We start from the raw sequence: 12,500 nt of genomic DNA, 5'->3' as shown, positions 1-12,500 counted from the left end.
CTATAACTGAATTAGTTCTTTGTTATTCAACTGTGTTTTTTTAAAAAAAGCGCTGCAGCGTTTTTTATATTGCTTGTAAACTTATTGAAAGTAATTTCCAAGCTTGCTAGCTTCATTGCTAGTCTGTTTAAACATGTCTGATACAGAGGAATCTGCTTGTTCATTATGTTTAAAAGCCGATGTGGAGCCCAATAGAAATATGTGTACCAATTGTATTGATATTACTTTGAATAAAAGTCAATCTGTACCGATAAAGAAATTATCACCAGACAACGAGGGGGAAGTTATGCCGTCTAACTCTCCTCACGTGTCAGTACCTTTGTCTCCCGCTCGGGAGGTGCGTGAGATTGAGGCGCCAAGTACATCAAGGCCCTTACAAATCACTTTACATGATATGGCTACTGTTATGAAAGAAGTATTATACAATATGCCCGAGTTAAGAGGCAAGCGCGACAGCTCTGGGTTAAGGACAGAGCGCGCCGATGACACGAGAGCCATGTCTGATACTGCGTCACAATTTGCAGAACATGAGGACGGAGAGCTTCATTCTGTGGGTAACGGTTCTGATTCGGGGAGACCGGATTCAGAAATTTAAAATTTAAAATTTAAGCTTGAGAACCTCCGTGTTTTACTAGGGGAGGTGTTAGCGGCTCTGAATGATTGTGACACGGTGGCAATCCCAGAGAAATTATGTAGGCTGGATAAATACTATGCGGTACCGGTGTGTACTGACGTTTTTCCTATACCAAAGAGGCTTACAGAGATTATTAGCAAGGAGTGGGATAGACCCGGTGTGCCTTTTTCCCCTCCTCCGATATTTAGAAAAATGTTCCTTATAGACGCCACCACACGAGACTTATGGCAGACGGTCCCTAAGGTGGAGGGAGCAGTTTCTACTTTAGCCAAGCGTACCACTATCCCGGTGGAGGATAGCTGTGCTTTCTCAGATCCAATGGATAAAAAATTAGAGGGTTACCTTAAGAAAATGTTTGTTCAACAAGGTTTTATATTACAGCCTCTTGCATGCATTGCACCTGTCACTGCTGCAGCGGCATTCTGGTTTGAGTCTCTGGAAGAGGCGATTCGCACAGCACCATTGGATGAGTCTTTGAGCAAGCTTAGAACCCTTAAGCTGGCTAATGCGTTTGTTTCGGATGCCGTAGTGCATTTAACCAAACTTACGGCTAAGAATTCCGGATTCGCCATACAGGCGCGCAGAGCGCTATGGCTTAAATCCTGGTCAGCAGATGTAACTTCTAAGTCTAAACTACTGAACATTCCTTTCAAAGGGCAGACCTTATTCGGGCCCGGCTTGAAGGAAATTATTGCTGACATTACTGGAGGTAAGGGCCACACCCTTCCTCAGGACAGGGCCAAATCAAAGGCCAAACAGTCTAATTTTCGTGCCTTTCGTAATTTCAAGGCAGGAGCAGCATCAACTTCCTCTGCTCCAAAACAGGAAGGAACTACTGCTCGTTACAGACAGAGTTGGAAAGGCAACCAGTCATGGAACAAGGGCAAGCAGGCCAGAAAGCCTACTTCCGCCCCTAAGACAGCATGAAGTCAGGGTCCCCTCTCCGGAGACGGATCTAGTGGGGGGCAGACTTTCTCTCTTCGCCCAGGCTTGGGCAAGAGATGTACAGGATCCCTGGACGTTGGAGATTATATCTCAGGGATACCTTCTGGATTTCAAAACTTCTCCTCCACAAGGGAGGTTCCATCTGTCAAGGTTATCAACAAACCTAGTAAAGAAAGAGGCATTTCTACAATGTGTACAAGACCTCTTAGTGATGGGAGTGATCCACCCAGTTCCGCTAACGGAACAGGGGCAAGGGTTTTATTCAAATCTGTTTGTGGTTCCCAAAAGAGAGGGAACCTTCAGACCAATCTTAGACTTAAAGATCTTAAACAAATTCCTAAGGGTTCCATCGTTCAAGATGGAAACCATTCGGACCATCCTACCCATGATCCAAGAGGGTCAATATATGACCACAGTGGACTTAAAGGATGCCTACCTTCACATACCGATTCACAGAGATCATTATCGGTACCTAAGGTTTGCCTTTCTAGACAGGCATTACCAGTTTGTAGCTCTTCCCTTCGGGTTGGCTACGGCCCCGAGAATTTTTACAAAGGTTCTGGGCTCACTTCTGGCGGTACTAAGACCACGAGGCATAGCGGTGGCTCCGTACCTAGACGACATTCTGATACAAGCGTCAAGTTTTCAAAATGCAAAGTCTCATACAGAGATAGTTCTAGCATTTCTGAGGTCGCATGGGTGGAAAGTGAACGTGGAAAAGAGTTCTCTGTTACCACTCACAAGGGTCGCTTTTCTAGGGACTCTTATAGATTCTGTAGAGATGAAGGTTTACCTGACGGAGTCCAGGTTATCAAAGATTCTCAATGCTTGCCGTGTCCTTCACTCCATTCCAATCCCATCAGTAGCTTTGTGCATGGAAGTAATCAGCTTAATGGTCGCGGCAATGGACATAGTGCCATTTGCGCGCCTACATCTCAGACCGCTGCAACTATGCATGCTAAGTCAATGGAACAGGGATTACTCAGATCTGTCCCCTTTGCTAAATCTGGACCAGAAGACCAGAGATTCTCTTCTCTGGTGGTTATCACGGGTTCATCTGTCCAAAGGAATGACTTTTCGCAGACCAGATTGGACGATTGTAACAACAGATGCCAGCCTACTAGGCTGGGGAGCAGTCTGGAACTCCCTGAAGGCTCAGGGATCGTGGACTCAGGAGGAGAAACTCCTCCCGATAAACATTCTAGAATTAAGAGCAATATTCATTGCTCTTCTAGCTTGGCCTCAGTTAGCAACACTGAGGTTCATCAGATTTCAGTCGGACAACATCACGACTGTGGCTTACATCAATCATCAAGGGGGAACCAGGAGTTCCCTAGCGATGTTGGAAGTCTCGAAGATAATTCGCTGGGCAGAGTCTCACTCTTGCCACCTGTCGGCGATCTACATCCCAGGCGTGGAGAACTGGGAGGCGGATTTTCTAAGTCGCCAGACTTTTCATCCGGGGGAGTGGGAACTTCACCCGGAGGTATTTGCTCAACTGATTCTTCGTTGGGGCAAACCGGATCTGGATCTCATGGCATCTCGCCAGAACGCCAAGCTTCCTTGTTACGGATCCAGGTCCAGGGACCCGGGTGCGGTGCTGGTAGATGCACTAGCAGCCCCTTGGGTTTTCAACATAGCTTATGTGTTTCCACCTTTTCCGTTGCTACCTCGACTGATTACCAGGATCAAACAGGAGAGAGCATCTGTGATTCTGATAGCGCCTGCGTGGCCACGCAGGACCTGGTATGCAGACTTAGTGGACATGTCGTCCTGCCCACCATGGTCTCTACCCCTGAGGCAGGACCTTCTAATTCAGGGTCCTTTCAACCATCCAAACCTAATTTCTCTGAGGCTGACTGCTTGGAAATTGAACGCTTGATTCTATCAAAGCGTGGGTTTTCGGATTCGGTTATTGATACATTAATACAGGCTCGGAAACCTGTTACCAGAAAAATTTACCATAAAATATGGCGTAAATATTTATATTGGTGTGAATCCAAGAGTTACTCATGGAGTAGGGTTAGGATTCCTAGGATATTGTCCTTTCTACAAGAGGGTTTAGAAAAGGGCTTATCCGCTAGTTCACTAAAGGGACAGATTTCTGCTCTGTCTATTCTTTTACACAAGCGTCTGGCAGAGAATCCAGACGTCCAGGCCTTTTTTCAGGCTTTGACTAGAATTAAGCCTGTGTTTAAAACTGTTGCTCCTCCGAGCTTGAACTTGGTTCTTAACGTTCTTCAGGGTGTTCCGTTTGAACCCCTTCATTCCATTGATATTAAACTTTTATCTTGGAAAGTTCTGTTTTTGATGGCTATTTCCTCGGCTCGAAGAGTCTCTGAGTTATCTGCCTTACATTGCGATTCCCCTTATCTGATCTTTCATTCAGACAAGGTATTCCTGCGTACTAAACCTGGGTTTTTACCTAAGGTTGTTTCTAACAGGAATATCAATCAAGAGATTGTTGTTCCATCATTATGTCCTAATCCTTCTTCAAAGAAGGAACGTCTTTTGCATAATCTAGACGTGGTCCGTGCCCTGAAGTTCTACTTACAGGCAACTAAAGATTTTCGGCAAACTTCTTCTCTGTTTGTCGTTTACTCTGGACAGAGGAGAGGTCAAAAGGCTTCAGCTACCTCTCTCTCTTTTTGGCTTCGTAGCATAATACGTTTAGCCTATGAGACTGCTGGACAGCAGCCTCCTGAAAGAATTACAGCTCATTCCACTAGAGCTGTGGCTTCCGCCTGGGCCTTTAAGAATGAGGCCTCTGTTGAACAGATTTGCAAGGCTGCAACTTGGTCTTCACTTCATACTTTTTCCAAATTTTACAAATTTGACACTTTTGCTTCTTCGGAGGCTGTTTTTGGGAGAAAGGTTCTACAGGCAGTGGTTCCTTCTGTTTAATGTTCCTGCCTTGTCCCTCCCATCATCCGTGTACTTTAGCTTTGGTATTGGTATCCCATAAGTAATGGATGACCCGTGGACTGAACACACTTAACAAGAGAAAACATAATTTATGCTTACCTGATAAATTTATTTCTCTTGTAGTGTGTTCAGTCCACGGTCCGCCCTGTCTTTTTTGAGGCAGGTTCTAAATTTTAAATTATAACTCCAGTCACCACTGCACCCTATAGTTTCTCCTTTCTCGTCTTGTTTCGGTCGAATGACTGGATATGACATGTGAGGGGAGGAGCTATATAGCAGCTCTGCTTGGGTGATCCTCTTGCAACTTCCTGTTGGGAAGGAGAATATATCCCATAAGTAATGGATGACCCGTGGACTGAACACACTACAAGAGAAATAAATTTATCAGGTAAGCATAAATTATGTTTTTCCACCCCTGCATATCCATCTTCTATTCACCATTCTTGTCTTTAGGTCAAAGAGAGTAAAGAGAAAGAGAAGCTGGAGCGAAGGTTGCTGGAGGAGTTGTTCAAGATGTTTATGGATTCTGACTCTTTTTACTACAGCCAGACGTATGACCTGACAAGCTCAGTACAGAGACAGAGTTCAGCAGAAAAAAGTGATCTCCCATTGTATCAAAGGGTGAGTCATGATAGGGATAAGGTCAGCAGGGCCTTACAAATCTGGGAACCTATACAGGAAGACTTGCTTCTGGTTTACAATGTGCGTAGGGCATGCGCCAATGCAACTGTAAGAAATAACAAAGGAGTGACATCTGAAGAACAAGTCTCATCAGTGGTTAAAAAACAAGTACAGACTGGCAGATAGAAGAAAAATGTTTATTTATAGATTGGGAAATGCATAGTGCACCGCCTGTAGTATATGTATGTATATAATATTTTTTTTCTTCACAAATACGGCATAGCAATCGGATATAGATATATAATATTGCTATACTAATAGTCTCAAATGGGCTACAACATTTTAAAGGGACATTAAACACTAAATAAGTGCTGATAGAAAGAATGATGCATTAAGCAAAAAGATTAGTTTGAGAATAACAGGTAGATGTATTTTTAAAGTTTCATTAGCTGTTTAAATACTGACAAAATTAGTGTAAAGTTTTTGTGTCTTTAAAACAATGGGAGCTACCATGTTGTAACTTAGGTTACCTTCTCTGCTGTGGCCAATTAGGGACAGTTAAAAATAGGTCATTGGAGTGTGCAGCCAATTACTGTGTGGAATATAACAGGGTTCTGCACTTCCATTTCTAACAAGAACTGAAAAGCTCACAATTTTAGAATGGAGTAACAGGATAAGGGGATAAAATAGATAATGAAAGTGTATTGCAGAGTTTTGTTTTGTATATATGATTTATCATTTTATTCATTTTACCATCTCAAAATGTTTAATGTCCCTTTTTAATATCACTGCTGCATATCTCACTCTAGGTTTAAGCCCCACAAAGACAAGACCTACCCCACTAGAAGATTTGCTGGGTTTCATATGTAAAAAGAAACATTACTAATTGTGTATTGTTCATTGGTAGTAGCTTGTTGGAGGATATTTCTTAGGCCTGTTTGTTGAGGATATGTAGTTTTAAGAACATAATATGTTAACGGAACCAATGTTCCCTCTAATATTTTTCTGTGTGCGGGCTTGATGCCACTTGTGTGCTGCATTGAATATATATATGTTAAGGAGTGGACAGCACATCCTGACCGGACTGGGTACACATCCCATGACACACAAACAGGCTCAGCTTTGGTTGCTATCGCACTCACATAAAGCTACACTTTTTGCAGAGTCTCAGGCAGTTAACCCCGGGCCTGCCTGGGTGCAGGTCCAAAGGGTGAATTACAGAACCAAACACTGTTACACACATAAAAAAGTCCAGCACTCGCTCACAAGCTCACAGCTAAGAATAAAAGCAAAACTGGAAGAGTTAGTTACCGCATTTTGCCAAATGAGACAAGCTCAGGCACCACGTCAAGGTCTCTTCCTAGTGCCTGAGTCCCTAATACAGCCACACCACTGCAGCCACACACACAAATGCAGGCTAATAAACAAACTGGGAACAAGTCAGGGTTCACAGGCTGTTTGTGTGTCATGGGATGTGTACCCGGTCCGGTCAGGATGTGCTGTCCGCTCCTTAACTTTGCTTACGCCCTGAGTGATTACATAAGTCTGTGAACCCTGACTTGTCCCAGTTTATTAGCCTGCATTTGTGTGTGTGTGGCTGTATTAGGGACTCGGACACTAAGAAGAGACCTTGACGTGGTGCCTGAGCTTGTCCCATTTGGCTAAATGCAGTAACTCTTCCAGTTTTGCTTTTATTCTTAGCTGTGAGCGAGTGCTGGACTTAATAAATAAATAAATAAATATATATATATATATATATATATATATATATATATATTTTATATTACTTTCATGTAATTAGCAAGAGTCCATGAGCTAGTGACGTATGGGATATACATTCCTACCAGGAGGGGCAAAGTTTCCCAAACCTCAAAATGCCTATAAATACACCCCTCACCACACCCACAAATCAGTTTTACAAACTTTGCCTCCCTTGGAGGTGGTGAAGTAAGTTTGTGCTAGATTCTACGTTGATATGCGCTTCGCAGCAGGCTGGAGCCCGGTTTTCCTCTCAGTGTGCAGTGAATGTCAGAGGGATGTGAAGAGAGTATTGCCTATTTGAATTCAATGATCTCCTTCTACGGGGTCTATTTCATAGGTTCTCTGTTATCGGTCGTAGAGATTCATCTCTTACCTCCCTTTTCAGATTGACGATATACTCTTATATACCATTACCTCTACTGATTCTCGTTTCAGTACTGGTTTGGCTTTCTACTATATGTAGATGAGTGTCCTGGGGTAAGTAAGTCTTATTTTTTGTGACACTCTAAGCTATGGTTGGGCACTTTTATATAAAGTTCTAAATATATGTGTTTAAACATTTATTTGCCTTGATTCAGGATGTTCAATATTCCTTATTTCAGACAGTCAGTTTCATTATTTGGGATAATGCATATGAATTATCAATTTTTTCTTACCTTAAAAATTTGACTTTTTTTCCTGTGGGCTGTTAGGCTCGCGGGGGCTGAAAATGCTTCATTTTATTGCGTCATTTTGGCGCAGACTTTTTTGGCGCAAATTTTTTCTTTGTCATTTCCGGCGTCATACGTGTCGCCGGAAGTTGCGTCATGTTTTTGTCGTTTTTGCGCCAAAAATGTCGGCGTCACCGGATGCGGCATCATTTGGCGCCAAAAAGCATTTAGGCGCAGATAATGTGGGCGTCTTTTTTAGCGCTAAAAAATTTTGGGCGTCATCATTGTCTCCACATTATTTCAGTCTAGTTGTTTATTGCTTCTGGTTGCTAGAAGCTTGTTCATTGGCATTTTTTCCCATTCCTGAAACTGTCATTTAAGGAATTTGATAAATTTTGCTTTATATGTTGCTTTTTCTATTACATATTGCAAGATGTCTCAGATTGACCCTGAATCAGAAGCTACTTCTGGAAAATCGCTGCCTGATGCTGGATCTACCAAAGTTAAGTGTATTTGCTGTAAGCTTGTGGTAACTGTTCCTCCGGCTGTTGTTTGTGATGAATGTCATGATAAACTTGCTAATGCAGATAACATTTCCTTTAGTAATGTTCCATTACCTGTTGCTGTTCCATCAACATCTAATACTCAGGGTGTTCCTGTTAATATAAGAGATTTTGTGTCTAAATCTATTAAGAAGGCTATGTCTGTTATTCCTCCTTCCAGTAAACGTAAAAGGTCTTTTAAAACTTCTCATTTTCCAGATGATCTTTTAAATGAACATCATCATTCTGATTCTGTTTCTGATGATGATTTCTCTGGTTCAGATTATTCTGTTTCAGAGATTGACACTGATAAATCTTCATATTTATTTAAAATGGAATTTATTCGTTCCTTACTTACAGAAGTCTTAATTGCATTAGAAATAGAGGATTCTGGTCCTCTTGTTACTAAATCTAAACGTTTAAACACGGTTTTTAAATCTCCTGAAGTTATTCCGGAGGTTTTTCCCCGTCCCTGATGCTATTTCTGAAGTAATTTCCAGGGAATGGAATAATCTGGGTAATTCATTTACTCCTTCTAAATGGTTTAAGAAAATATATCCTGTGCCATCTGACAGATTAGAGTTTTGGGACAAAATCCCTAAGGTTGATGGGGCTATCTCTACTCTTGCTAAACGTACTACTATTCCTACGGCAGATAGTACTTCCTTTAAGGATCCTTTAGATAGGAAAATTGAATCCTTTCTAAGAAAAGCTTATTTATGTTCAGGTAATCTTCTTAGACCTGCTATATCTTTGGCGAATGTTGCTGCAGCTTCAACTTTCTGGTTGGAGGCTTTAGCACAACAAGTAACAGATCATAATTCTCATAGCATTGTTAATCTTCTTCAACATGCTAACAACTTTATTTGTGATGCCATCTTTGACATTATTAGGGTTGATGTCAGGTATATGTCTTTAGCTATTTTAGCTAGAAGAGCTTTATGGCTTAAAACTTGGAATGCAGATATGTCTTCTAAGTCAACTTTGCTTTCCCTTTCTTTCCAAGGTAATAAATTGTTTGGTTCACAGTTGGATTCTATTATTTCAACTGTTACTGGGGGGAAAGGAACTTTTTTACCACAGGATAAAAAATCTAAAGGTAAATATAGGGCTGCTAATCGTTTTCGTTCCTTTCGTCACAATAAGGAACAAAAGCCTGATCCTTCCCCTACAGGAACAGTATCAGTTTGGAAACCATCTCCAGTCTGGAATAAATCCAAGCCTTTTAGAAAGCAAAAGCCAGCTCCCAAGTCCACATGAAGGTGCGGCCCTCATTCCAGCCCAGCTGGTAGAGGGTAGATTACGATTTTTCAAAGAAATTTGGATCAATTCGATTCACAGTCTTTGGATTCAGAACATTGTTTCACAAGGGTACAGAATAGGTTTCAAGATAAGGCCCCCTGCAAGAAGATTTTTTCTTTCTCGCGTTCCTTTAAATCCAGTGAAGGCTCAAGCGTTTCTGAAATGTGTTTCAGATCTAGAGTTGGCTGGAGTAATTATGCTAGTTCCAGTTTTGGAACAGGGTCTGTGGTTTTACTCAAATCTATTCATTGTACCAAAGAAGGAGAATTCCTTCAGACCTGTTCTGGATCTAAAAATATTGAATCATTATGTAAGAATACCAACATTCAAAATGGTAACTATAAGGACTATTCTGCCTTTTGTTCAGCAAGGGCATTATATGTCCACAATAGATTTACAGGATGCATATCTGCATATTCCGATTCATCCAGATCACTATCAGTTTCTGAGATTCTCTTTTCTAGACAAGCATTACCAGTTTGTGGCTCTGCCGTTTGGCCTAGCAACAGCTCCAAGGATTTTTACAAAGGTACTCTGTGCCCTACTATCTGTAATCAGAGAACAGGGTATTGTGGTATTTCCTTATTTGGACGATATCTTGGTACTTGCTCAGTCTTCACATTTAGCAAAATCTCTTACGAATCGACTTGTGTCGTTTCTTCAAGAACATGGTTGGAGGATCAATTTACCAAAGAGTTTGTTTCCTCAGACAAGGGTAACCTTTTTAGGTTTCCAGATAGATTCAGTGTCCATGACTCTGTCATTAACAGACAAGAGACGTCTGAAATTGGTTTCAGCTTGTCGAAACCTTCAGTCTCAATCATTCCCTTCGGTAGCCTTATGCATGGAAATTCTAGGTCTTATGACTGCTGCATCAGACGCGATCCCCTTTGCTCGTTTTCACATGCTACCTCTTCAGCTCTGTATGCTGAACCAGTGGTGCAGGGATTATACAAAGATATCTCAATTAATATCTTTAAAACCGAACGTACGACACTCTCTGACGTGGTGGACAGACCACCATCGTTTAGTTCAGGGGGCTTCTTTTGTTCTTCCGACCTGGATTGTGATCTTGACAGATGCAAGTCTGACAGGTTGGGGAGCTGTATGGGGGTCTCTGACAGCACAGGGGGTTTGGGAATCTCAGGAGGCGAGATTACCAATCAACATTTTGGAACTCTGTGCGATTTTCAGGGCTCTTCAGTCGTGGCCTCTTCTAAAGAGAGAGTCGTTCATTTGTTTTCAGACGGACAATGTCACAACCGTGGCATATGTCAATCATCAAGGGGGGACTCACAGTCCTCTGGCCATGAAAGAAGTATCTCGGATACTTGCTTGGGCGGAATCGAGCTCCTGTCTAATTTCTGCGGTTCACATCCCAGGTATAGACAATTGGGAAGCGGATTATCTCAGTCGCCAGACGTTACATCCGGGCGAATGGTCTCTTCACCCAGAGGTGTTTCTTCAGATTGTTCAAATCTGGGGTCTTCCAGACATAGATCTGATGGCTTCTCATCTAAACAAGAAACTTCCCAGGTATCTGTCCAGATGCAGGGATCCTCAGGCGGAGGCAGTGGATGCGTTATCACTTCCTTGGAAGTATCATCCTGCCTATATTTTTCCGCCTCTAGTTCTTCTTCCAAGAGTGATTTCCAAGATTCTAAAGGAGCGTTCGTTTGTTCTGCTGGTAGCTCCAGCATGGCCTCACAGGTTTTGGTATGCGGATCTTGTTCGGATGGCTTCTTGCCAACCGTGGACTCTTCCGTTAAGACCAGACCTTCTATCGCAAGGTCCTTTTTTCCATCAGGATCTCAAATCCTTAAATTTGAAGGTATGGAGATTGAACGCTTGATTCTCAGTCATAGAGGTTTCTCTGACTCTGTAATTAATACTATGTTACAGGCTCGCAAAGCTGTATCTAGGAAGATATATTATCGAGTCTGGAAGATTTACATTTCTTGGTGCTCTTCTCATCATTTTTCCTGGAATTCTTTTAGAATTCCTAGAATATTACAATTTCTTCAGGATGGTCTGGATAAAGGTTTGTCTGCAAGCTCTTTGAAATGACAAATTTCTGCTCTTTCTGTGTTGTTTCACAGAAAGATTGCTAATCTTCCTGATATTCATTGTTTTGTTCAGGCTTTGGTTCGTATCAAACCTGTTATTAAGTCTATCTCTCCTCCTTGGAGTTTGAATTTGGTTCTGAGGGCTTTACAAGCTCCTCCGTTTGAACCTATGCATTCTCTGGACATTAAATTACTTTCTTGGAAAGTCTTGTTCCTTTTGGACATCTCTTCTGCTAGAAGAATTTCAGAGTTATCTGCTCTTTCTTGTGAATCTCCTTTTCTGATTTTTCATCAGGATAAGGCGGTGTTCCGAACTTCATTTAAATTTTTACCTAAAGTTGTGAACTCTAACAACATTAGTAGAGAAATTGTGGTTCCTTCATTGTGTCCTAATCCTAAGAATTCTAAGGAAAGACCGTTGCATTCTTTGGATGTAGTTAGAGCTTTGAAATATTATGTTGAAGCTACTAAGGATTTCCGAAAGACTTCTAGTCTATTTGTTATCTTTTCCGGTTCTAGGAAAGGTCAGAAGGCTTCTGCCATTTCTTTGGCATCTTGGTTAAAATCTTTGATTCATCATGCTTATGTCGAGTCGGGTAAAACTCCGTCTCAAAGGATTACAGCTCATTCTACTAGGTCAGTTTCTACTTCCTGGGCGTTTAGGAATGAAGCTTGGTAGAATTTGCAAATTCTACCATTTTGATGTGTTTTCGTCTTCTGAAGCAGTTTTTGGTAGAAAAGTACTTCAGGCAGCTGTTTCAGTTTGATTCTTCTGCTTATAATTTCAGTTTTTTTCATTATAAAGATTAAAACTTTATTTTGGGGGTGTGGATTATTTTTTCAGCGGAATTGGCTGTCTTTATTTTATCCCTCCCTCTCTAGTGACTCTTGCGTGGAAGCTCCACATCTTGGGTATTTATATCCCATACGTCACTAGCTCATGGACTCTTGCTAATTACATGAAAGAAAACATAATTTATGTAAGAACTTACCTGATAAATTCATTTCTTTCATATTAGCAAGAGTCCATGAGGCCCAACCCTTTTTTGTGGTG

The 12,500-nt window shown here is 41.6% G+C and overlaps 1 protein-coding gene across 1 annotated transcript in view; it reads left to right on the top strand.

Moving 5' to 3' along the window:
• The window catches only part of INPP5F (inositol polyphosphate-5-phosphatase F), a 318,517-nt gene that overhangs the window by 193,316 nt on the left and 112,701 nt on the right, over positions 1-12,500 (top strand). The window contains exon 5 of the mRNA XM_053692658.1: positions 4,958-5,125. Coding sequence (XP_053548633.1) covers positions 4,958-5,125 — 168 coding nt within the window. The remainder of the gene's footprint in view (positions 1-4,957; positions 5,126-12,500) is intronic.

Source organism: Bombina bombina, chromosome 9 (genome assembly GCF_027579735.1).
Source record: "Bombina bombina isolate aBomBom1 chromosome 9, aBomBom1.pri, whole genome shotgun sequence".
NCBI classification, from domain to species: Eukaryota; Metazoa; Chordata; class Amphibia; order Anura; family Bombinatoridae; genus Bombina; species Bombina bombina.
The sequence above is the reverse complement of the archived record's forward strand: the minus strand, read 5'-3'. Positions and strand labels throughout refer to the sequence as shown.